This window comes from Crinia signifera, chromosome 1, assembly GCF_055691185.1.
Source record: "Crinia signifera chromosome 1, ASM5569118v1, whole genome shotgun sequence".
Lineage (NCBI taxonomy): Eukaryota > Metazoa > Chordata > Amphibia > Anura > Myobatrachidae > Crinia > Crinia signifera.
This window is the reverse complement of record NC_139217.1, coordinates 258814176-258841656: the sequence shown is the minus strand read 5'-3', so window position 1 is coordinate 258841656 and position 27481 is coordinate 258814176. Positions and strand designations below refer to the sequence as shown.

The 27481-nt window shown below is 42.3% G+C and overlaps 1 protein-coding gene across 1 annotated transcript in view; it reads right to left on the bottom strand.

The window, feature by feature from the left end:
• The window catches only part of SPMAP2 (sperm microtubule associated protein 2), a 33168-nt gene extending 7470 nt beyond the window's left edge, over window positions 1-25698 (bottom strand). Inside the window, exons 1-6 of the mRNA XM_083158292.1 lie at window positions 25555-25698; window positions 22632-22727; window positions 6057-6103; window positions 4236-4302; window positions 3414-3540; window positions 3134-3311 (exon numbers count right to left, since the gene is read on the bottom strand). Of these exons, the coding sequence (XP_083014418.1) occupies window positions 3134-3311; window positions 3414-3540; window positions 4236-4302; window positions 6057-6103; window positions 22632-22720 (508 nt within the window). The 5' untranslated portion in view covers window positions 22721-22727; window positions 25555-25698. The remainder of the gene's footprint in view (window positions 1-3133; window positions 3312-3413; window positions 3541-4235; window positions 4303-6056; window positions 6104-22631; window positions 22728-25554) is intronic.
• Window positions 25699-27481: the final 1783 nt, after the last annotated feature.

Genomic DNA, 27481 nt, shown 5'->3' with positions numbered 1-27481 from the left:
ATGCTTTCTTGGGACAGAGAAGGAAAAAAGAAGAAAAAAAAAACTGTCCCCTATAAAAAAGAAAAAAGTTCTTTAATGTCCGCTGTCTGGCCAGACACAGTTTAAAACAAGAAGAGAGCGGATCCCAGTTTTATGTGGCTGCTGACTGACCAGCTACTGTTGGTGTAGTGCTGGGTTGTAATATTGCAGTACTTGCTTTTTTTGCAGGCAGGTTAGGAATTGTATTCTGGAGCTCCAGAAAGGAATGGTGAGAGTAGCTTAGAGTCATATGACGCGTTTCTCCGCCTCCTGTAAGGTGTCAGCGGCTTCATCAGATGAAGTACTGCAATATTACAACCCAGCACTACACTAACAGTAGCTGGTCAGTCAGCAGCCACATAAATCTGGGATCTGCTCTCTTCTTGTTTTAAACTGTGTCTGGCCAGACAGCGGACATTAAAGAACTTTTTTTCTTTTTTTTAGGGGACTTTTTTTTTTTTTCTTTCTTTTTCCTTCTCTGTCCCAAGAAAGCATAAATGTTGATGCATGATTGACAATACTCATGAAATTACACTTGGATCTAGACCATCCTAGGAGAGTGTATATTAACAAGCTGAAGGCTGTTTTTACAAGAGAACCAATCAGTTATTAATATTATATCTGTTTTTAATACTGTTTAGTATCACTGGCCAGTGAAATATATTTGTTTAATAAATTCCTAAACTTTTTATTTTTACATTATTTCTAGCGCGTGTATACATATACTTTCTTTACTTTAAAGGTACAGTTGTCGGCCTTATCCATTTACTTTCAGAAAAGCGTAGCTCTTTTACCTGAAGTACACACTTTTTTTGCAGTGAGTCATGAGACGTAAACCCCCATATAGGCAGCCGGTGGCGCCTTGGGACCTGTCTAGTTTTTTTCAGTGTTAGAAAAACCTCAGTTTGAGCCTTTAAGGTCAGCTGATCTTAAATTTCTTTCTTGGAAACTTACCTTTTTATTGGCCATAACTTTGGCTAGGCGAGTTTCAGAATTGGGGGCCTTGTCTTGCAAGTCTCCGTTTCTGATTTTCCATGATGTCAGGGCTGTGCTTCATACAGTACCTAAGTTTCTACCTAAGGTACTGTAAAATTTTCATTTAAAATCTGAGATTGTACTCCTGGTGTTTTGCCCTCCCGAGGAGGCTAGAAATAGGGACACGTTGAAGAAACTGGATGCTGTACGTGCTTTGCGCATCTATGTTGAGAGAGTAAAGGATATTCGCAAAACTGATTTGCCTGCTTCTAAGCAGACCATTGCTAGATGGTTAAGGTCAGTAATTGCCTTTGCCTACTCTAAGGTAAGCAGATCGATTCCCTCCAGGATAAATGCCCATACCACAAGGTCAGTTGATTCCTCTTGGGCTGTGCGTTATGGGGCTACAGCGGAGCAGCTATGCAGGGCTGCCACCTGGTCCTCTGTTCATACCTTTACCAAATTCTATAGGTTCCATGAGTTTGTGTCGGAGGACGCTTCATTTGGGCAAGCAGTGATGAGAACTGTAAGCCTGAGCGTACCCTCCCAAAGGAACGTCCCATGGTTGAGCTGTGTCACCAGGATGGATGAAAGAGAAAAGGGGATTTTTGTAAGAACATACTGTTCGAATCCCTTTCTCTGAGTCCATCCTGGCGACACAGTGATCCCTCCCTTACACTCATTAAATTTATACCGTTCATGTATTGTCATGTTATTGGTTATTTTGATTGTGCATATTAATATGTTCAGGCGTTGTACTGAGTAATGTATCCTAGTGTGCTTTAGAAATTGAACTAAGGAATTCTGGGATGCAGAAGGGAGGAGCCTGCCTCTCAAAGAAGTCAGCATAGGTGCCTTGCTCCTGCGGACCCTCCTACATCCCATGGTTGAGCTGAGTCACCAGGATGGACTCAGAGAAAGGGATTAGAACGGTAAATTCGTACAAAAATCCCCTTTTCCACCAGGTACCCCCTGTCATGTCCTCTGATAATCTACAGAATCATGAGATTATAATTGATGCAAATCTGGGCATTTCCAAGACCTCACATTACATGGGTGCCACCTGCTATTACCTTTACCTACTGCTACCCCATTCCTTTTGGCACTTCAGTGCACATCAGTTTGCATTGATTTGTGTCTTCTTACACCTGGAGAGACAGGATGGGGTAGAGGTAGAAGCAGGCATAGTACAAGAGCAGTAAGTCCACCTTTTATTTTAGGCAGCGTATCTAATGATGTGCTGGAATGGAATCATTAGTGTGCTGTATATTATATGAAGAGTGACTGTATATTCGCATTACATAATTGACATTTCCATTTGGACATCAACAAGAAAGAAGATTCCCATTAGATTTGTAAAGCAGAGAACAATGGATGTTTCCTAATTTCTTTTGTATTTTATGTTTTTTTTTCATTATCTCCTACAGTTTATTAATAACTGTCCATAATTTCTTCTCTTGTGCTTATGAGTATAATATAGTATTACAGTATGTACAAAAGTAAAATGCAGCTTCAGCATTTGCTATTAATACTGTCAAGTGACATCTCTAAACTACCTTTATTTCATTACACACTTGTATGCACAACGTAACCCTGCTGAGAGCTGTGTAGGACACGTCTGGAGATTAAAATCCAATTTTAGTTATTTTCACGTATTTCCTGTGTACACTCCCATGTAATTGTGTTCATTTCTAAATGGGCAGCTGAGTGTCCTGGAAATGCTTCATAGCATAACATTTTATTATTATTATGATTATTATTATTATCATCATCATCATTATTATCATCACAACAACAACTGCTGCTGCTGTATGCAGTATGTAAATGCTGCCACTGACTTAATCTATGTGATCCTGTTACAATTTGACTTTCTTGCTCAGTAACTGCCCTCATATATTCAGTGTGGCCCAGTTCACTGCAATTGGTTACCGTATAGAATTGTTTTGAGAGAAAGTCACCCTCCTCCCATCCACAACCTTTAGCAGATAATGGAGGTTCAGCACACAGATAGGAGATTGTCCAAGAGCAAACATCCCCCTTTTATCAATCTGAAATAATAATATAGTCAGCGTATAATTTGCTAGACAATTCTTCAGCAGCATTCTGCCACAGGGCCACTTCTGCATACGAATGCAATTACCTGCTAAGGTCTCTGTTCTAGATGAGGGAACACCCACTTTTTCAGACCTGGAGCACTCATCACTATCCTCCTGCTTGCTGTTTGGTGTGCCTGGCAGAGAGAGGGCACTACGGTTCTTCGGCCTGGCTAGCTGAATAGTGTGTGGGCTAGCAGAGGCTCTCTTGCTTGCTTCAGTCACCTGCAGCAAATTCAGACACACTAAAGGATTTGTGTAACATGTGTGAGAGAGATTGCCTATCTGCAATACAACAGTGTTTTTCTTTAAGGTATCTGGACTCACTATGCTGTATACAGGTCGGTCTTCCATCCATCCTTGACTAATGCTTTTTGCTAGCGCCAGTTTCTCCAATCGGGGGGACAGGACAGCCACCAGGGCACTGGACTTTACAGGCCAGATGGGAGAGGGCCTGTAATAAGATAAAATCAAAACCTTTGTGATGGTACTTGTTTCCCTTGCTTATACTGTATAAATAAATTAAACCCTGTTATTTTGATATTCATGACAAAAACTTTGCCATGCTGCACCTTAGGGTAAATTTAATTTGATTACTGTGGGTATGCGCACTCACAAAAACAGCTGATCTGTGGTCTCCTCAGCCCATGATGGTCTCCACTCCATCTTTACATGGGGGGGGGTTATTGTTCTCCAAACTGCTACTGAGGGGGTGTAATGCACACACTCATACTCATACACACACATATACTCATTACTCACAGACTTAAAGACACAACACACCTGTTGTAGGAGCCTCATCCTGCTGCTGGAGAAGAAATGAAGGAATAATTAAGCCAATTGTAAACTTCCAATTGCTTAATTAGTCCTTTTTAGTGGGTGCCATTGGGATGCCAAAGCAAGTCCCTGTGATTTTTTTTTTTTTATTTACAATTTTAGGAACAGATCAGCCTTGCTCTAGAGGTGTGAGAAAAAAAATAAATATTTCGATAGAAATCACTGCATCTTCTTTTTGTTTCCTAATTAGATAGCAAAACCATGCGACTGAGGGAAACACCCTGTGCGAAGGGTTTTCTAAAAGTTCCCGCTGCCAATTGAATTCCCCTGTAAGTGCTGACATTACACTTGTAAACATCATTATCTTGTCACCTGTCTTCCTTATACATCCTGCTTATGGTTTTGTGCTGTGCCAGCTCCATTTGCCTTGCAGTCAGACCTGTTAAAGGGAAATCAACATAAATATTCAAATTTCTTTCCATGACATATTTACATTTCAGCCTCCCCTCAGGTTTATAAACACATCCATTAGGGTTCTTATCAATATAAATGCATTTTTATGTAGACCATGGAACTGGTCAAGTTATATATCCTTCAGTTCGGGCTCAGCTAAAGCAACATGATGGTGGCTGACCATAAAAGTGTATTTGTGTAGTACAAGACATTAAAATATGGATGATTTCAGACAGACCCTGTAGTATCTGTGCAGTGGGCTACCACACAACAATTGCATTTGACACCATGAAACAGTACAGCTCACTTTTAAAATAGTCAGACACTGGAATGTGGAGAGAGGAGCATACCCAGAATCAGCATATTGGGATATTGGGAACAAAGGAACAAAGGTAGGTGTAAGTGAAGCCCTCTATTCCAGCAATTTACATGTCTAGCCTCATAGCAGGAAGACCACATCTGGGAAGTGAACTGTGGAGCTGAGTTGAAGGCAATTTGGCCTTAAGTGCTCCTCCTATGTGTGCATAAGATGAAATGACTATATTCACCCTATACAAGAGTTGTGTGCATCTGTACACTTAGTATTATAGTTGTCATCAGTACCAGTGCGCTCTTGTACCAGCCCTATTCTTTCTACAATAAATAAGTTTGAAAACAGTTGTATTTAGGCATTTACACAACTCTGCACAGCCAACTATTGTGTTGATAGCCCTCACTGATCATAGCCTATGTAAAACAGGACCGTATATCCCACAAGGCAACTTATGCATCCGCTTAGGGCCCGTGGGTCCCAAGGGGCCCTTGAATAAGCCCCAAGAAGAAATTCAGCCTCTCAAAATGCTCCTGGAGTAGTGACTACTTTATGACATCATGAGTTCTGTTGTCTGTACTGTGCTTGTTAGGAACTTGTAATATATTTGCAACATAACAGCCCATAGTACTAAGTGGGAAACGCTTAAAGTTAGGGTATTAGGGTTAATTTAGGGGTTAGGGAATTAGGGTTGTGTAGGGTTTAGCTGACTGGTATTAGGGTTAGGAGTTAGGGTAATACGTCTTTGTTTGACATATCTAAGTATCTTTGTGTAGATTCAGGCCCAGAGTATACAGTTTTTAACTATGGTATAAGGTATAATTACAGTATCTTTATACAATCATCAATTAGATCCTATACAGTCAAATAAATACAAGGTCCTGAACCAATAATCCAGAGAATGCAGCCTACTGACTTAATAGGAACTGGTGACAATGTTACATGATGTACTTTGCTAGGATGAGAAAAGTTTGGACACACAAAATTAAGTCTACTTCCAAAAGACTAGGACCTTATTCAGATTTGTGAGTAATACCAATGTTCACGCAGCTGGGCATTTATAGGTAGATTGGTAGTGCTGTGATCACACTGCGCATGCACCTAGGTGCTTTTGTGATGCCTCTCATAATCAAGAATAAAAATATAGTTCTATGGATTGTTTGAGAGGGGCCTCAAATCGAATCTTGCCCAGAGCCTCATTAGGTCTAGATCCAGCTCTGATGTAAAATTGTCATGATCACCCAAACTTTTGTAGCTGCAAGATTAGATATGAATAAATTGCATAAAGCTCAGCAGACTAACTCCAAAGTAAATAAAGTACAAGATACTGTTAGTTCACAAACATGGCTTGTCTGTAACTCTGCAGTGACCCCTAGTTGTTCTTAGTTAAATGATGCATTAAATTAGCATTGAAATGTGATACTACTTACTACCAATAGGAATTATGTTTATTCTGTCCTGCCAGTATACCGATGGCCTGGAATAAAAAACAAAAGCAAAAAACTATTATTGCTCATGTAAGTTTAATCCATTAGACAAAAAACGGAAAAGTCCCAAGGCGCTATCAGTCCATGCAGCCTCAGTTCCTAAAGGAGGATCACTTTGGAGTCCCCACTATGGATATTCTGGAGCAAGACAAGGAATTGTGGGCGCTTGACTTTGTTTGTTCAGATGGTATGATTAAAATCTCCGAATGGATGGATAAGGAGAAAAAGAAACACACAATATGTGTATTTGTAACACGCTAAACTCCAAATGCAAGTGTAAGGAGGTAAAGTGGGATCCCAAATATAGAAGGCGTACCAGAACTCACAATGAACTGTGGTACTGGACGTATATAACGGTATCTTTAAAGTGGATCACCACAGGTGCAATCAACAAGATGGGTGCTGGATACAGACAGATGAATACTCCAATGTGCGTACCATTACTCACTGGGGAATAACGACGTGTAAGCCTATAAGGGTTTCTTTCAAGGCTATCCCTTCTCCAGTGAACATATGAACATGCAACAAACAAGGGGGGTCTCGATGGTAATCGTACCAGTACTCACTGCAAAAGCAGGCCAGTCACATTCATAAAGGTATCTTTAGGTGAAGAAAATCCCTCTTCACTCTCCTGTTTCAATTCCACTCACAGTGAAAAAATGGCATGTGGAATAAAGTGCCAAAGACACAATGGAGGAACAGGTCTCAGTACAAAGGATTTAATATTAAAACTTGTAATGTGGCCAATAGGCCATAAAGCCACAATAACAAGATAAAAAAGCAATAAAAATGAACTCACTTAGCTCCCGACATGTTTCGGCGGTCACAGCCGCCTTTTTCAAGGATAAAGTGAGTAAGCACATAACAGGATATATATACACCATGAAGGAACTACTTCCGGTTCATCGTCATAATAATAGGAAACAATAGTTCCATACCCTAAACAACCTCCCTGAAGCGCTAAGTGGCTAATGCAGATGGTAATCTGCCAGGAGCAATAAAAATAAAAATAAGGCATAACAGGTTTACCAGGTGTCCTGAGATGTCCGGTGGGATGTGTGGGACCCTGTTCGCAACGGGGCTTCCGCACGGTGGAACGCACAACAGGAAGTGCGTGTGCGTACCATGGAACGCATGATGTCCGGTGGGGTGTGTGGAACCCTGCTCGCATCAGGGCTTCCGCACAGTGGAACGCACAACAGGAAGTGCGTGTGCGTACCATGGAACGCATGGTGTCCGGTGGGGTGAGTGAAGCAACTCGCACACCGTGGCTTCCGCCCGGTGGAACGCACGGCCGGAAGTGCGTATACATAGTATGGAACGCAGGGCGAGCCGGAGTGTATTCCTCCGGCTTCCGCCCTGTGAAACGCACACCCGGAAGTGCGGCTAGGCGCTGATGAAGCGCATGCACTAACCAGGAAACCGGATGTGTTAACAACTGCGTCCCTGGAACGCAAAATAAAGAAATGAAGCACAATTATGATTCAACGAGTAATAACAGGACCATATGAACTGGGTCCAGCTAGTGAATGTGGGTGGAACCTATGTGTGCATATTCTATGTGCTGTTTTGACAAAGAGACCGGATTAGTGGTTCCCTCATTTACATATAAATTCATTTATAGACGTGCGGCCAGTTTGAAGGATAAGTTGGTCATTAGTGCATTTTTTGAACAAGGGAATATGTCCACGCGCAATAACGGCTTCCACCGCTGTGGTGATTGCGCCATGTGCAAAGCCTACCCTTCTACTATCAGAAAGTTTACTGAATTTAGATTGAACAACCAGTGCATTAAACCCAAGCAATTTATTACTTGTAATTCGAACTATGTGATTTATGCCATACGCTGCTCAAGCGACAAATTATATATAGGTAAGACGAAGAGAAACCTAAAGGTGCGCCTTGCCGAACATGTTGGCCCAAACTGAGATGAGATGGATTTTCAATTTATCCACTCTGAGTCCACATGGCCTTAATCACGAGTTCGAATTAAAATGGTTTCTCTGATTGTCCTTATATGTCCTGATTTTTATTCTATTTTTATCTGATTTTATACCTTTAATGTTGTTATATTGTTATGTTGTGGTATACCCCTGTGCTCTTATGCTGATAATATGTAAATGAGGGAACCACTAATCCGGTCTCTTTGTCAAAACAGCACATAGAATATGCACACATAGGTTCCACCCACATTCACTAGCTGGACCCAGTTCATATGGTCCTGTTATTACTCGTTGAATCATAATTATGCTTCATTTCTTTATTTTGCGTTCCAGGGACGCAGTTGTTAACACATCCGGTTTCCTGGTTAGTGCATGCGCTTCATCAGCGCCTAGCCGCACTTCCGGGTGTGCGTTTCACAGGGCGGAAGCCGGAGGAATACACTCCGGCTCGCCCTGCGTTCCATACTATGTATACGCACTTCCGGCCGTGCGTTCCACCGGGCGGAAGCCACGGTGTGCGAGTTGCTTCACTCACCCCACCGGACACCATGCGTTCCATGGTACGCACACGCACTTCCTGTTGTGCGTTCCACTGTGCGGAAGCCCTGATGCGAGCAGGGTTCCACACACCCCACCGGACATCATGCGTTCCATGGTACGCACACGCACTTCCTGTTGTGCGTTCCACCGTGCGGAAGCCCCGTTGCGAACAGGGTCCCACACATCCCACCGGACATCTCAGGACACCTGGTAAACCTGTTATGCCTTATTTTTATTTTTATTGCTCCTGGCAGATTACCATCTGCATTAGCCACTTAGCGCTTCAGGGAGGTTGTTTAGGGTATGGAACTATTGTTTCCTATTATTATGACGATGAACCGGAAGTAGTTCCTTCATGGGGTATATATATCCTGTTATGTGCTTACTCACTTTATCCTTGAAAAAGGCGGCTGTGACCGCCGAAACATGTCGGGAGCTAAGTGAGTTCATTTTTATTGCTTTTTTATCTTGTTATTGTGGCTTTATGGCCTATTGGCCACATTACAAGTTTTAATATTAAATCCTTTGTACTGAGACCTGTTCCTCCATTGTGTCTTTGGCACTTTATTCCACATGCCATTTTTTCACTGTGAGTGGAATTGAAACAGGAGAGTGAAGAGGGATTTTCTTCACCTAAAGATACCTTTATGAATGTGACTGGCCTGCTTTTGCAGTGAGTACTGGTACGATTACCATCGAGACCCCCCTTGTTTGTTGCATGTTCATATGTTCACTGGAGAAGGGATAGCCTTGAAAGAAACCCTTATAGGCTTACACGTCCTTATTCCCCAGTGAGTAATGGTACGCACATTGGAGTATTCATCTGTCTGTATCCAGCACCCATCTTGTTGATTGCACCTGTGGTGATCCACTTTAAAGATACCGTTATATATGTCCAGTACCACAGTTCATTGTGAGTTCTGGTACGCCTTCTATATTTGGGATCCCACTTTACCTCCTTACACTTGCATTTGGAGTTTAGCGTGTTATTAATACACATATTGTGTGTTTCTTTTTCTCCTTATCCATCCATTCGGAGATTCTAATCATACCATCTGAACAAACAAAGTCAAGCGCCCACAATTCCTAAGTTTAATCCATGTTATGCTTGGAAGTTGTTAGAAAGAATGTTAGAAAGAAAATTTCAAGGGCTAATGGGAAAATCATGTATATATTCCTGGTATTCAGTGTTCAGTTCTGGGCACCACACCATACCACACCAAAAGATATTATGGGGAAGGGTAACCAAATTGATAAAGAATTTAGAGGTTATTGGACTACGAGGATCGGTTAGTCATGCTAGGAATGTTCACATTGGAAAAAAGGCAATACAGAGAACGGTCAGGTGTTTTGTTTACTATAAGGTCTATGCACAGGACAAGCGGGCATCCCCTAAGGCTGGAGGAAAGGAGATTTCACATGCAGCGAATGTAAGAGTTCTTCACAGTAAGGGCAGTTAAGATCTGGAAGTATCTTCCAGAAAACATTGCGATGGCTGACTCACTTCATATATTTAAGAAAGAGTTGGTCCAATTTTTAGCGGAGAAAGACATCTGGGAATGCAACCATTAATTATAATGCATAGTGGAACAGTAGGATAATTAGCAGTCAAGGGCTCAGGAAATGCTGAAGATAGGATACTATAGTATAAGTTCATAATAAGGCTAAACTCGATGGACTTGTGTCTTATTTCAACTTCACAATCCATGTTACTATGTTGCTATGTTACTATGTGTAAGCCACAACTGTAGTAGAACTGAGCAGAAAATCCACTAGAGGACAGCCATATTTCCTGAGGATCATCTGGGCTGTTTTTGTCTTAAAGATTATGCGCCCTGCACCTCATGCTTTCTTTATTTGCTTCCAAAAGATAAACAAAAACAAATCAATTCAAAGAAGACGAAAGACTCAGAGTACTGTTTTAACGTAAAGTACCCAATAACAAATGAAAGTATATAAACCATAGTCATCGCATTCCCATACAGATTCCAGATTGTAGACTGTTGTTTGTAAAATTAAAAATTTATTAGGAGATAATTTGTGAGAGGGCCCCCAAATTTAGACTGCCTAGGGACCTCCCCAGGGTTTAATCTGGCTCTAAAGGCATACACTACGCCGACTTGTTTTAAGGACAAGTCGGCCTAATGTCGGCCCCGACTTCCACTGAGCTCCCCTGGCAGCTCCTGATATGATTTGGCATGTAATCCGGGGGAGCTGCAGGAGAGTAGGGTCTGGGGGGAGCTTGCAGGCGGGGGGGTGTCAGGGTCCGTCTGGGGGAGCGGGGAACAGAGACCGGAGAGCAGGGTCCGGTCCGTGGGTGATGCGGAGGGGGTAATCAGCTAGCGGCAGGAGAGGTAGCGGGGAGCTGCAGGAGGGGTAGTGGGCTAGCGGGTGGACTGGAGAGGTAGCGGCAAGCGGGAGCAGGGAGCGCACGGTGCATAACAGAGTCCGGGTAGCGGCGAACGAGAGAATAGGAAACAAGTGACACTTAAACATCAGATATCAGCCACAATCAAATCCTCATTCTTTCATCTAAGGAACATAGCCAGAATCAAACACTTAATCTCATCTGAAGACCTGCCAAAAGTCATACATGCATTTGTATCATCTCGTTTGGATTACTGCAATGGCCTTTACCTTGGTCTACCAGCAAAAGAACTGCACCGATTACAGCTGGTACAAAACACAGCTGCCAGGCTGTTAACTAAACTGCCCCGCTCTAGCCACATTACTCCCATTCTCTACTCCCTTCACTGGCTGCCAATAAAATGGAGAATAATTTTCAAGATCAATCTATTGAGTTTCAAAGCCCTACATGGCCAAGGCCCAAGGTACCTGAAGCAGCTTCTGATTCCATACTGTCCCAGCCAATTACTGCGGTCTGTAGATGAAGGACTTTTAGCAGTACCTAGGATCTCCCGTAATTCATCTGGGGGTCGAGCTTTTAGCCATTCAGCTCCGACTTTATGGAACTCACTTCCCCGCACAGTTTGTGAGACCCCCACTCTAGAATTCTTCAAAAACAGACTCAAGACTTTCCTATTTACTCAAGCGTTTCCTTCAGTCCCTTAAGTATTGTTTATGAAAAGCTTTTCTGTACTGTATTACATTCATTCTATCTGTTAAGCGCCTTGAGTCCTATTGGAGAAAGAGCACTATATAAATAAAATTATTATTATTATTATTATTATTAAGTGTACCAATGATAGTAACTGCGATTTACAAATTGTTTAGACAATCATGTACGCAGAAAGGGACTTCATTAGAGATCTGTGTAAATCAAGGTAAACAGTAATACTTTGCATAAAAAAAACTTGTTGTAAATCAAGCCATGTAGTACAGTTGCAATTTCAATGAAATTAAGGAAAATACTGCCTGATTTTGCATCTAGCACACATGTAGGTGTCTGACTTATTTTTTAAATATTTTTATTGAAGCATTGAAGAAAATGTAAAATCAGAAAATTATATAATAAAAAAGGCCTTGTATAAAAAAATAACTTAAAGGACTAAATGAAATCGCCTGCGAGAAGTCAAAGGTGCCTGTATTTTATAAAGTAGCAATTATTTACAAGGCTTCAGCATGGTGCTATATCTGAAGCCACAACCATCTAGCCAATGGACAAGCCAAAAACAATTAAATAAATACATATAGTAAAAACAAATCAATTTTCATAGGATTGGAGAGTGTGTCATACACTAGTACAATTTGGCCCTTTTCTACACAATTTCGACTCATCAGCACACAAAACATGTGAAAAGTATCAAATTGTATATCATGTACCTATGATTCCGTGTGCATTGGATCGGATCAGTTGAGTGTTAAGGCCCCCATACACTATGCGATTTTTCACTATGCATTGACGGCTCCCGGCGGAGGTAGTGCAGGCGGGGACCGCAGGCGTCGCAGAGCAGAGACCGTCGGCGTGGCGGGAGAATAGGAAAAAATCCTATTCCAAATACCGGGCGGCCGCTGATTGGCTGAGCTCTGTCTCTGCTCTGCGACGCCTGTGATCCCCGCCTGCACTACCTCCGCAGGGAGCCGGGAGCCGTCAATGCGGGGGGGGGGGCGCTCTCTCAGCCAGTCAGCAATTGGCTTAGATAGCGCTCAGCCAATCACAAGCTTTTTTGACCCGAATGTCGACACAGTCGACATGGACACAGTTGGAGTTGAACCGCAGCCCCTGACATGGGTCAAGGTCAACCGCAGCCCCTGACATGGGACAAGGTCGACATGATTTAGGTCGACATAGGCCAAAGTCGACATGGGTTTAGGTCAACAGTCATGAGTTTTTCACAGTTTTTTGACCCGAATGTCGACACAGTCGACATGGACACAGTTGGAGCAGACCCTCGCATCGCTCGCTTCGCTCGCAATGCTTCGGGCACGGTGCCTCACTACGCTCGGCACACTATTTTATTCTCCTAACACGCCCTAGTGGATGGTAGGGCATGAAATACCGCCTGTCGGAACATGTCGGCTCAAAAAAACAGTAAAAAAATTCATGTCGACCTAATGACTGTCGACATAAACCCATGTCATCCTTGGTCCATGTCGACCTTGAGCCATGTCGACCTTTAACCCTGTCGACCTTGGGACCAGTCGACCTTCCGGGGTCCACCTAATGACTGTCGACCTAAGTGTGGTCTGACAGATGACCGTTTCCCCATGAAACGGTTTTTAGCTAGATTTAATGGTGTACTTATAAATAAATGTATAAACTATAATAAAAAATAAAATCTAAAAATATATAAAATATACCTACATATATTCTGCCATGCTTTTCACATGATTTCAGGGGGTGGGCTTCAATGTGATGAAAACTTTGGGGTGGGGAAGAGCTATAGCAGCACACTAAAAACCGGTGTGTTTGAAAGGCCACATCTGCCTGTGTGAGACACTGTCATGTAAGGACAGCCTGGCCATAGCCTGGCAGCCGTCCGTTTTAGTGGATACATCCGGCTGCTACCCGGCAGCCAAGCCATTTACAGGCTTTGTGAAAGGACCCTATAACCCACATTATACACTAAAAGCCCAGCACAGCTTTTTTGCCATCCATCCTGAACGGCTAGCTAGTATGAAATCAGCCACGATGGGTGTGGGAGTGGAAGAATGACCTTATAATTTTACTTAAATCCTTTGCAGCAGAGCTGATTAAGTTCTACTCTAGCTATTATACTAGTAATTTCATTGGATTAGCTTTATTTTATATTACTAATCAGTCATTTACAATGTAATATTGTTATAGCCTTCACAATCTCCACCATATTATACATCTCCATCCCTATTACATTGCCTTTTGTAATGATCCAATTACAAACCTTTGTAATTGTGCTTGAATAATTGCCAGCTTTCCCTATGCCCTTTCATAGATGCATTGTTGACGCTGCTTAGACACAAGTTAACACTAGTTACATATTGTGAAGCCTTCTGATACCACCAACAGTGAGTGCAACTTCAGTTGCTTATGCTACATACAAAGTACAAAGAGAATATTTTCCATCACTTCTATGTTTGTAACCAATAATTAATAATTTAGCCATACTTTAAAATATGTTGTAATTACTAATTAGATAAATTTTATACTACAATTACAATGTCAGTAAGTTTGTCTGAACTACATGTGCCATAGTCTCCACTGAATAAACAAATTACTGTACTTTGGTTCCTATTTATGGCTAGCGCTGAGAGCAATTTGAGAGTTCCTGTGTTTGCTGAGAACAAGGAGGGGGTAGCGAGAGACATAAGAGAGTGACACAGTAATTACAGGTTTTCCCAGCATTCTGGCATTTAGAAAGCTTGTTAGCAAGGGTCACCTGTAATTACAGACTTATTGTGCTCTTTAGGGGAGCTGTGATTAATAGGCTGTAATTAAATGACAAATAATAGGAGTAAGCACCTAGTGACAATAATAACTGCTATTGACAATCTGGTGGCTGTTATTTATATTTAACAATGCAGGTTTCAAATCTGATTAGTGCTGAATGGCGTGAGGGACAATTCTAAAACAATTAAGGTTAAAAATAAAGAGAATTCACAGGGAAATGACAAAATCAGGAAAAGATGCACCATATACATTGCAGAACTGTAATTGGAGTTTCCCATAGGAAATAGGAATATGAGAATTTCAAATAGTATTATGAAGGCTTACTGAAATGGCGCACTGACAAAAGTAGAGTACTGGCCAAATATATTATCTAGGGAAACCAACATGCAGCTATACAGTGAGGATTTCTCAGTAAAACACTGTTTAGATTCATTTATATTTAAGTACTATCTATGATCCTGCTGGGATTTTTTTATTTTTGGGGCAGTGTGGGTACCCCTCCCGCATTCTGCCCACTTGCTTCCTAGTGAATAAGAAATTGTGCTGCATGTGGAGGGTATGTTGCCTAGTGACGCATTTCTGTTAATCAAATCATTTAGGCCACACTTGAATGCCATGAATGGGTGGGGCCTAATGGATGAGTTATATGGGCCCAACCCTATCACCGCCCACCTGCTTATCCTCTCCAGGCTTCTTCTGGAGAATACAATTTAAAACATACTTGCCTACTTTTAAAAACTAGTCTCAGGGAGATTATAGTTGGTAGTAGAAGTTTGCACAGTGCCCCATCCACCCAAAGGGCGTGGTTAGTTCCATATATGGAGAGAGATTGTGAAAAGAGATTGTGAACCTGCCACCTAGAAGTGTGGGTGTGTACAGCTACATGTGAGAGGAATATTTTAAAATTACATATCCAAATATCGATGAGCCCAAAAACTGTTAGTAAGAGCTATTATACTTGGTAAGGTGCTGGGAAATGGTGCTGATGATTCAATGTAAATGCATACCTCCCAACTGTCCCGCTAAACGTGGGATTGTCCCTCCCGCGGCCGGCAGTGTCCGGCTGCGAGGGAGGGGGCAGTTGGGAGTCACCCCTAATCTGACAGAATAGATGCTGTGCGCATGTGCACAGCGTCTACTCAGAAATGCAGTGGCTGAAAACAGGGGTGCTGCCCCAATTTGCATACACCACACCATAATTTGCATAAGCCACACCCCCTTTCGGGCATTGAGTGTGCCTATTCTTGCCATTAAAAAGTTGGGAGGTATGTAAATGTATCTGTCTCTCATTCCTTTTTTCCCCAAAAATTTAACAGTGTAATGTGAAGTAGGTGAAATGAGGGAGATTGCTAGACTAATGAGGGAGAGAGGGAGATTGCTGTTATTCAGGGAGTCTCCTGCAGAATGCAGGAGTGTAGGCAACCATGTATTCTATGGTTCTGGGCTCTGTGGAGTTCAAGAAAAATAGTAGTCAAAGTCGTACGCAGACAAAATTCCACATCGTGCACGCACCTTTAGGATAGCACATTGAAAAACTCACAGCTGCCCACAAATAGCAAAATGTCAGGAATCAGGAATGCACACTGATAACAGAGTGACAGTAACTGGAGATTGCACAATGCTTTCAAAGTGCAAATAACCTATCATTGCACATGGATAGTAGAGCACCATCAATTCTGTATAATGATACACTGGTAGCAGAACATTAGGAAAGCATTAAGGCCCCCTGCAGTGCACATGGTTTTGTCCATTAGAGAAGGAGTTTGCTTTTGCATACCTGAATTAGGCCCATCAATTTGGAGAGATAACAGAATACCAAATTAGGAATTGCATACTTGTTAGCAAGGTTCCTGATTCCCAGGTGGTTTCCAGGAACGGAACAGAAACTGTACCTTGTTATGGTATAAGATCATGAATTACTAGTAAACCCGCACAAAGCAAAAACTTTCTGTGTTTGGGCATGTGTGAGAAGAGATGTAGTTTCACTCTCTGCCAGGAGATGGCAGTGCTTCGGAGACTCACGGACTATATATATATATATATATATATATATATATATATATATATATATATAGATGATCATTAACTGATTGTACGGTTGTATGGAGAGCCATATATTTAAAATTGAAGCAACAGGTGTAACACATTACCTTTTGTGAAATGCAGCAAAACTGGTTAACTGTTAAATTGCTACACCTCCAGGTTGAGTAAAGTATTATACTATCTCTAAAAATGTCATTGTTTATAGGATTCAGTGCTTCCAACCTTGTCACTCATATCCAGTGAATTACAGATATTATGGTACATAGCTGTCAACAAGTAAAAAAAAATATATGTGGTACCCCAAGAACAGTTACTCAGGGATTGAAGGGGTTAACGCATACTTGCCTACTTTTGAAAACTAGTTTCATGGAGATTATAGTTGGTAGAAGAATTTTGCACAGGGCCCCATTGAGGGGGCGTGTCATGCTCCACTTAAAGGGCGTGTCTAGTTCCATATATGGAGAGATTGTGAAACGATATTGTGACTGTGGCACCTAGAAGCGTGGGTGTGTAACGCTACATCTGAGAAAAAATGACTTAGATCCAAATGTAGATGAGCCCCAAAGCAGTTAGTAAGAGATACTATACTTGGTAAAGTGCAGAGAAATGGTGCTGATGATTCAATGTAAATTTATCTATATATTTTTTCCCCAAAAATGTAACAGTGTAATGTGGGCTAGGTGAAATGAGGGAGATTGGTAGATGTAATGATGGAAAGAGGGAGATTGCTGCTATTTCAGGGAGTCTCCTGCAGAATGCAGGAGAGTAGGCAACTATGATTTAAAAGTAGGTAAGTGTGGATTAATTCTTCCCACAAACTAGTAATATATTATTAACTGCATACTTGAATATCCGGATTAGTTTTAATTATTCCTTTGTAATACACCATTGTCATCATAATCAAGACTGTTTCTCCAGAACTAGGGTGTGACATTAGATCTATAAATACAGACATTGCTGGATTTTTGTTTGTAATATTGTAAATAGTAATACTAATTAGTAATAATAGTAGTCTCCTTACTGGTCTTCCCAAGAACAGACTCTCACCACTGCAATCCATTTAAAATGCTGCTGCTAGGCTGATCTTCCTAGCAAGATGCTTATCGTCTGCTGATCCGCTCTGCCAGTCCCTCCATTGGTTACCTGTGTTTTATCATATTCAATATAAAAGTCTTCTACTCACATATAAAGCTATTAACCATACTGCACCAGCATATATCTCTTCACTTATCACACATTTTTTTCGGTACTTGTTTCCTAGCACGGCGCCCACGATTTTCAATCGTATGGCATCTTATGCATTGTATCGCATCGCATGCCATATAGCCGCATGCGATGCGTTTTGGCCCCCTATACGATTTTTAATTGTATAAGCACCCTAATGTTACAATGTTAAATGCACCCACATGCCACCCCCACTATGAACGCCAACCCGAAGCGTGGCGAGCGGTGGCGGTACGCGTCCTACGACCATTTCATACCTCCACTATCCACGTCGGCGTGGAGTTGATTTTAGATAGTGTGGCGAGCGCAGCAAGCCACCGAGCCCGAAGCGTGGCGAGTGGTTGCGTATTATTTTACATGTATTCCGCGTCCCCTTGCGGGGCTCACTACGCTCGCCATGCTACGCTCGCCACGCTTCGGGCTCGGTGGCTCGGTGCGCTCACCACACTATCTAAAATCAACTCCACGCCGACGTGGATAGTGAGGGTATGAAAAGGTCGGAGGACGCATACCACCCCCCCTCGCCGGCTCGCTGCGCTCGCCATGCTTCGGATTGGCGTCGATACCGGGGGTGGTGTGGGGGTGCTTTTAACATTGTAAGCACCCATTACGGTGCTTATACAATTAATAATCTTATAGGGGGGCCATTTAACATTGAAAACACCCATTAGGGTGCTTATACAATTTAAAATCGTATACCATTGTATATGGCATTCAATGGCATACAATGCGATGGTATACGATTTTAAATTGTACAACATTGGGTGCCATCACGGCGCATCGCATACCATTGTAAGGCTTATGATATACGATGCGATGGGCGCCGTGCTAGGAAATAAGTACCAATTTTTCCCATCTCGGCCACTCCGCTCTGTGCAGGATTTGCGTCTCTCTTCTGCACGGATCACTAGCTCCCATGCACTATTAAAGGACTTTCATCGGGCTGCACCCACCCTGTGAAATGCCCTTCCACGCATAATAAAACTCTCCACTAGCCTTTAAACTATCAAGCGTTCCCTAAAAAAAACTTACCTCTTCAGGCAAGCCTGTCATATTTAATGTACCACACGCATAACCCTCTGAGGCACTTATGTATTATATAGCTGCCCTTCTCGACCTGCAACTTGGTGGAACTGCTATGCTATTACTGGATTCCCTCCTATGTCTCTATAGATTGTAAGCTTGCAGCAGATCCCTCCTACCTCCAAGTCTGTCTGTAGTTAATATCCAACTAAGATAACCTTGCTCGAAAAATGCGTTAATCATTTTGTGCCCTACCCCCAGTTCAAATAATGCCACAAAATAACACAATCTTATTCATATTAAACTGCATGTAGTGCCCTCAGTCATATTACATGGCATAGTACTGTATATCTCCTTATTCATGTTATGACCCTCAGTAGTACCCCTTATTCATTACGCTATGCAGTAGAACCCATTATACATGTTATCTCACAAAATAGTGCCCTTTATACATAATTCCCACTGTAGCAGTGCCCCTTATACACACACATAATGCCCACAGTAATGCTACTTATACACTATATCTCTGCCTCTGTCACTCTAGCAGCTCCATGCCCATTGTCTCTCCATCAGCTTCCCCGCCTCTCTGTCCCTCCAGCCCCCTCTCATCTTATCTTCAACATGCACAGAGCCTGCTCGTTCACTCCACTTCAGCAGCGGTGATGACCTGACATCACATACACCTAGTTCCACCTACTGTACCATTACAGATGTTGGAACTCAGATCCACCCTGTCCCCCCCCCACTTTAATCCTTAGGTGAAGCCAAGGTTTTGGGGTAACCAAATCCATTGCAATCGCTGTTTATTTCCAGCTGCTTTTTAGTTTGCTAACAAAATTAGAAAAAAAAAATGCAAACATTTGTTAGCTTGGGTATACAGGGTCAAAGGCACCTGAAAAGGGTCATGAATTTAGGGCAAACGAAATATTTTGGGCCTTGGTTGGTTACAATTCCAAATATGGTCACAATTAGTGTTGTTGTTTTTTTGTAAACTGAGCATATGCAGAAGTAATTATACACATGCGTTTATATTTCTCGGTCATATTCTGAGTTGGGTGGATGTTGATTGGATCTCACACTGCATTGAAAGGGTATTTCTGGGTGGCAACATTGGAGTTGCATGCAAGAGATCCATATTGTGTCAGTGTCATGGGAGTGACATGGGTGTGTAGCTACAGTTCTGAGCTAGCCACAGGCACACAAACAGTGAAACCTCTTTCTGACTTATCTATTGTATCAAGCATATTTTAGGTGAATGTGCGTATAGTAATGATGATGGTTGCAGTTGTGGATGGAAACTCAGTGGATGTACACTTTCACACTGAAGCTGCATAGATAACATGCTCCAAAAAGTCAAGGATATTTTAATGTATTCACGGTATTTTGAGGGTGCTGATTCCAAATATGCCATTGGTTTTCACAGATTAGCTCTATTTTTTAGATATTGCATACAACCTGAAATTGCATTTTCCACATAAGCTCTCTACACCTGCTTGTCTTAAGGCCCCCATACACTAGCCGATTTTGGTCAGATTTCAGCCAGATCAGTCGGATCTGGCCTAAATCGGACCAAAATCGGCTAGTTTTGATGTCCCCTCAGATCCGATGCGCGGTCCCGTGCGCATCGGATCTGCGTTGGGTGGTCGGACCTGCTGCACGTCCGACCACCCGACTTGGGACCTAGTGGGGCGGCGGCGGTGGAGGGAGCAGGGGGGGCTGGGGACGATGCGAGGGACACAGGCGGCATAGAGCCGGGCAGGGGGAGCCGGGAGCTGTCAGCACTGAATAAAAAAAAAAAAGCCCATACAATGAATGGGCGGCCTGTGATTGGCTGAGCGCTCTCTCAGCCAGTCAGCAATTGGCTGAGAGAGCGCTCAGCCAATCACAGGCTGCCCATTCATTGTATACAGTAGGCTTTTTTTTCTAGCACTGACAGCTCCCGGCTCCCTCTGCCCGGCTCTATGCCGCCTGTGTCCCCCGCAGCGTCTGTGTCCCCCGCAGTGTCCCCAGCCCCCCTGCTCCCACCAGCAGCCCCCCCCCCCCCCGCTCCCCGGGTTTTTTACATGTGATAAATCGAGACGATTTATCACATGTAAAAAATGGCACATCAAGTGCCAATCTAATCAAGCTCCCCCGGGGAGCAGCCGGGGAAGCTCAGGGGGAAGTCGGGGGCGACTTGTCCTAAGGACAAGTCCCCCTAGTGTATGGGGGCCTTAAGTAATTGTGGTTTGATCTTGATTGTGTACTTACCGCATCTGAAACTTTTAGTAACTTGTTTCTTCATTCACAAACATCATTAAAGAGCAAAATGTGTTGTTTTTCCAGGCAAACATGAGTTCATCTAGAAGATCCTGCTTAATCAGCAAGGCTGCCTGTTCGACATGGTGCAGAGGTACCAGCACCAGTGTTTTCAAAACTTCCTGAGATTCCTTTGTTAGATGACGGAAGTAGCTCAAGCGATAGCAGTGCAAGTTAATATGCACTACAGCACCTCAGCAATTCTCCCAAGAAGAACTTAGTGATCTCATTCGAGACCTGAATTTGTCAAAACAAGACTCAGAAATTTTGACTTCCAGTCTAAAAAAAAAAGAATTGCTTGAAACCAGAAGTTAATATCACCCATTACAGGAAAATTGAGGAGAGACTTTTGCCTTTCTTTAGTCGAGAGAGGATCTTGTATACTGCATTAACATTCCCGATCCAAATATCAAAAGTTTACCAGGTTTATATGTTGTTTCATGAAATAAATATTCATTTTGAGTATCTTGAGTTTCTTTTAAAGTGATTTGTGGTAATTTCTACATGCAAAGCTATACAGTTCTTCATAGCCAAAACTTAGTATGCATTTTACTGTTTTTCATAAGGTACCCAAATATCTCAAAAATTAGAGCCAATCTGGGAAACCAATGTCATATTCAGAAGCAGCACCCTCAAATTACCCTAACGAGACTGAAAAAGTCTTGACTATAGGTTTTAGGGTGGGGGGGGGGGGGCAAGCGGCTGACGGCGAGCTATATGGCGAGCAGCGTCGATATCCTGCCATCAGTATGCAATGCTCCACCCTTATTTGCCATTTCCACCTCGCCTGTTCCCTGAGGCGAGGTGGAAATGCGAATACAAATTGCCGTATTTTCGGGATAGTAAATGTCAAAAATGAGTGTATTTCTGGATACAAATACAACTATTTATTTTTACAAATTTCCTTTAGTAAATTTCCCCCTTAGTGGCATGTAAATCTACATTTAATGTGTATTATTTTTGATAATAATTGTCATTCATTTCATTCATTGTGAAAGCACCAATGCAAAAATAACATTTAATACTATTTCAATAAATATTGCTTTATTAAGCAAGAAATAAATTTTATATGGCCTCATGGTAAGAGCTGTATTTGTGAACAATAGAAACACACCATTCAGTAGCTAATAAAGCAATAGGTAGTGGATTTACTAAACCGCAGGTTGTCAAGTCGGCTTTGACTAATAGTTTTAAACAGCAATAGAAATAAACGCTCAGCCAGGTGTGTTTAACATTTATTCTTATTGCTGTTAAAAATCTATCAGTCAAAGTTGCAAATGAGCATCGGCTTTGACAACCAATGACTTAGTAAATCTACACCCATGTGGTTATTTGAGTGCCAGTGCTTCATATTTGTATACAGCTACAGCCATCATTTTATAAAGAAATCACTGGAAAATACATTTCAAATCTGACATGTCAATTGTATTTTGAAATGTATTTATTTCTTTATCGTTACTTATTAAGCTCCAGCATATTCTGCTGTGCTGTTCATTTGTGAACAAACAGTGATACAACAAGACTGGTTAATAACAAACAAAGCTGGCAAGCTTACAAACTATAGGGATGGTTGTTAAAGGTAAAAATACAATTGCATTAAATCTCTTGAAGTTAACGGACCTGTCTTTGTATTTCAGGAAATTCGCTTTAGGATGAGCCAGAAAATCCAGTCGTCTTTCTAGGGACACAGAGACCTGAGATGCACACATGCTGAATCTGAAAATAGCCAGGAAATGCAGACAATGTATTAGTTGGTTCTGGTTGATACATCTACAGTGTCTAGATAGACAGTCAATAAGTCTACCCCAAAAGGTCCACAGGGTCAAAAGGTCGACATGAAAATGCAGATACGTGACAATGGGCCTTATTTGACAGATACGTGACAATGGACCCTCTTAGATAGACAAAACCATGTGCACTGCAGGTGGGACAGATGTAACATGTGCAGAGAGAATTAGATTTGGGTGAGTAATTTTGTTTCTGTGCAGGGAAAATACTGACTGCTTTATTTTTACACTGCAATATAGATCTCACTTTGAAGTAAAACCCCACCCAAATCGAATTCTCTCTGCACATGTTACATCTGCCCCACCTGCAGTGCACATGGTTTTGCCCATCTAAGAAGGATTTTGTCAGAAAGAATGAACCAAAATAAGGCCCAATGTCGGCATGAGTTTTTCATGATAAAATAAAAAAAACAGCTTGTACTTACTTCACTGGCATAGAAGAAGGACATAGTAGTGTGCCGAGCCATGTAGTAGTAGTAGTACGTTTATTTATAAGGCGCCGCAAAGTGTCCGCAGCGCCGTACATAGCAAACAAAAAACAAATGACAAGGTAACTTACAGGGTGTGTTGAAAAATACAGTATAAATAGGGGTATAGCTGGTAGAAATAAAATCAGCATCAGTTCAGAAGTAGGTGTCAAAATTGTCGAGGAGACTGAAGATGAAGTAGAGGAAGGGAAGAACAGGACAGGTGAGGTAAAGAGGTAGGGTGAGTACGTGAGGCAGGAGGACCCTACTCATAAGAGTTAACATACTAAAAATAGGTGGGTGGACGAACGAAAAACAAAAGGATAAGTAGGAACGGAGGCAGGATAGGAGGATCAAAAGAGGTTAGGAGGAGGGATAGGCTAGTCGAAAAAAGTGGGTTTTGAGGGAGCGCTTGAAGGAGGTAAGGGAATCAGAAAGCCTGATGGGTGGCGGGAGGTTGTTCCAGTGCAGGGGGGCAGCGCGAGAGAAGTCTTGGACACGGGAGTGGGAGGAGGTGATTAGGTGAGAGGTCAGTCGGCGGTCAGTGATGGAGCGAAGAGGACGGGAGGGAGTGTGGATAGAGATCAGTGAAGAGAGGTAAGGAGCGGTGGAGGAGGAGAGAGCCTTGTAGGTGGTGGTGAGGAGTTTAAAGAGAACTCGGAAAGGAATGGGGAGCCAGTGAAGAGATAGACAGAGGGGGGAGGCGGAGGTAGAGCGGCGGTAGAGGAAGATGAGCCTAGCAGCAGCGTTAAGAATGGTTTGGAGAGGTGCGAGGCGGGTGAGAGGTAGCCCAGAGAGAAGGATGTTGCAGTAGTCAAGGCGGGAGATGACAAGAGAGTGAATGAGAATTTTGGTCGCGTCAGTGGAGAGGAATGGTCTGATGCGTGAGATGTTGCGTAGGTGAAAGCGGCAAGACTGTGAGAGAGCACGAATGTGGGGGGTGAAAGAGAGGGAGGAGTCAATGATGACACCGAGGCAGCGCGTTTGGTCGGTGGAGGTGATCTCGGTTTCACCAATGCTGATGGAGATAGTGGGAGAAGAGGGGATGTTCGGGGGATGGAAGATTAGAAGTTCAGTTTTAGCCATGTTTAGTTTCAGGAAGCGTTGGGTCATCCAGGCTGAGATGGACGTGAGGCATTCGGAGACCTTGGACAGGAGTGATGGGGATAGGTCGGGGGAGGAGAGATAGATTAGGGTATCATCAGCATAAAGGTGGTAATGAAAACCATAGGAGCTGATGAGGGTGCCCAGAGAGGTGGTGTAGAGGGTGAAGAGGAGAGGGCCAAGTACTGACCCTTGGGGAACACCGACTGGCTGCGGGGTAGTAGGAGAGGAGGAGCTCGGAGTGGAGACGGAGAAGGAGCGATCGGAGAGGTATGAGGTGAACCAGGAAAAGACCGTGCCAGTGATGCCAAAGGAGCGGAGGGTGTTGAGCAGGAGAGGGTGGTCAACAGTGTCAAAGGCTGCCGACAGATCAAGCTGGATGAGTATAGAGAGGAGGCCTTTGGATTTAGCCGATAGTAAATCGTTAGTGACTTTGGTAAGGGCAGTTTCAGTGGAATGTAAAGGGCGGGTATGTGAGGGTATGTGTCACACTTATTGGTGGTCCATGTCAACAGCTTTGCTTCAAACTAACCCATGTCAACCTTTTGACCCTGTTGACCTTTTGAACCTGTCAACCTATTGCATGTTGACCTTTTGGGGACGACCTATTGACTATCTAAGAATCCCCACCCTGCAATAATATTTGATAGCACAAACTTATGTGCTAAAGGTTGGCTGTCTTGGTGTGCAGAATATTGCATAACTATAGTATATACAGGGATATACAATATATACTTTTAGGCATTATCTCTATAATTTTTTACTTTTGGGAACATGCTCTTATGTGTCCAGACCTACAATGTACGTATATATATACTGTGTCAATTACAAATATTTATCCTTTGGAAAAAAAAATGCTCCTAGCTAAATAAACATTAACCTGCTATGTTTCCTCAGCTGTCTGAGGCAGAAAGTCAATAAATAATTATGTGTCCATTGTAACTTCCTTATCTCTCAATGCATCATGTGCTTTCCAGAAGCAGACATCTAATTAGGGGTCCTGCTCAGCATCTTAAGAGGGAGCTACAGTGAATAAAATAAAAAAAGTGCACAAAATATACATCAATTTATTTGAACGATGGATCGATACATTGATCAATAAATAGATAAATAGACAGACAGACAGATAGATAGATAGATAGATAGATAAAATCAAATTAGATAGATAGATAGACAGACACTTACCATCTGCATAGGTGTCCTTTTCTGGTGTCCTGTGTCTGGGCCTAATGTTGCTAGGAGACTCATTGCATTGGTTTCTAAGAGAACTGTCACATGGGAGGTACCATAGTCATGTAATGAACAGGTGAGCTCAGAGAGTGGGGCCACAATGTGACTACTGGAATATGCTGTTAAACACTGTTTTTTGTATCCATGTGCAAAGACACGGAATGCAGATCAAACCCATTGTTAGCTTTTTCTGCTACATGACGCCTGTACTTTATCCTTTAGAGAACTTTTGGGGTTTTTTTCTACTATATGTTCAAAAATGTGGCAAACCTCTAGTTAAAGATCAGGTTTTGTGATTTTTATAGTTGTCAAGTTGAACAGATACTTCTTAAAGATGAACAAAATATTTATCAAAATAGATTTTATGCTGCGTGAATTAAATAGAGCTGAATTTGTTTATTTTATTTAAATGTAATTCAACAAATAATTTAGTTTTCATTTTTATTTATTATGTTGTTAGAATGCACATCCTTTTTTATTAATTTAATAAATCAACTTTTATTGTTTGTGTTTAATGAAAACACGGATGCTTGGAATCTTTTTCTTGCATTTCTGTTGCGGAAAGCGTTTGGTAAAGTGATAGCATTTACTGATGCAACATTTAGTAGTCAATTCAGTAATCTTTAATTCAATAGCAGTTTGCAGCATTTAACTGGTTCTCCCGCTGACACCCATATCAGGAGTAGATTTACTAAAGCTACATGACAAATGAGTGTGTAACCCATAGCAACCAATCAAAATCAAGTTATCATTTCTCTGTTGCATTCTAGAAAATGATAGACAAAACTGATGCTATGGGCAGCACCACTTGTATGTTTTAGAACTGGTCCTCGAGATCTACCAACGGTCCACATTTGCCAGATCACCTAGCTGCTGCACAGCTGTAGTCATTACTAACTGTCACATTTTCAAACCTGCTGCAGTCATTCCTACTATAGATCCACAGGTTGCCTGAAAAACATGAACTGTTGGTAGGTTTGGCCACCCCTGTTTTAGAAGGTTCCACCCCATAGAGTCTACTTTAAAATCGTGAACAATAACTTTTGGCTAATCAGCTGAAAAGGGAACTCTTGTGCCATTGAAAGCTAAAAGAGTTATTAAAGTAAAATGAGGACTTTGGTCATAATTGTAATAACACAATTAGTAACAATATAATAGTCGTTGCAATAAACTAGTAATCAGAAGGATTCGGCATGAAAAGCCGGCGGTCGGGATCCAGGCGTTCGAAATCCCGACGCCGGAATCCCGAACGCCGAAATCCCGACAAGGGGGGGACGTGGATGGCCCCCCCTTGCGGGCTCGCTGCGCTCGCCATGCAGCGGGCCCGGTGCCTCGCTACGCTCAGCACACTAATTTATTCTCCCTCCGAGGGTGTCGTGGACACCCACGGGGGGAGAAAGTGTCGGACCGCCGGGATTTAAACTGCATCCCTAATCAGAACACAGAGCATTCATGAGGTCGTCAGTCAAAAGGTTGACCACTATTGGTCTACAGTGAAAAAATCAACACATGAGAAATGTTTACATGCATTAGGTGGACACAAGCAAAATGTCGACATGTGTTTTTCGTGTTTTTTTATTTTTAAAAGGACTTACATATACAGTATATTATTGTATGCCAAGTGCAGCATGTTGAGCGCAGCGAGCCATGTGAGGGGACATGGTACACTTATACGGTGTCCATGTCGATCTACAACACACAAATAATGTTTAAAAACTCACGTTGACCCTTTTCATGTCGTTCTTTTCAAGGTCGTCCATTTGCTCGTTTCAAACCTTTGAACATTTCGACATAATGCATGTCGACTTTTTTCCTGTGCTGACCATTTGACTGTCAACCAATAGTGGTCGACCTTTTGACTGTCGACCTACCAACCTGTACC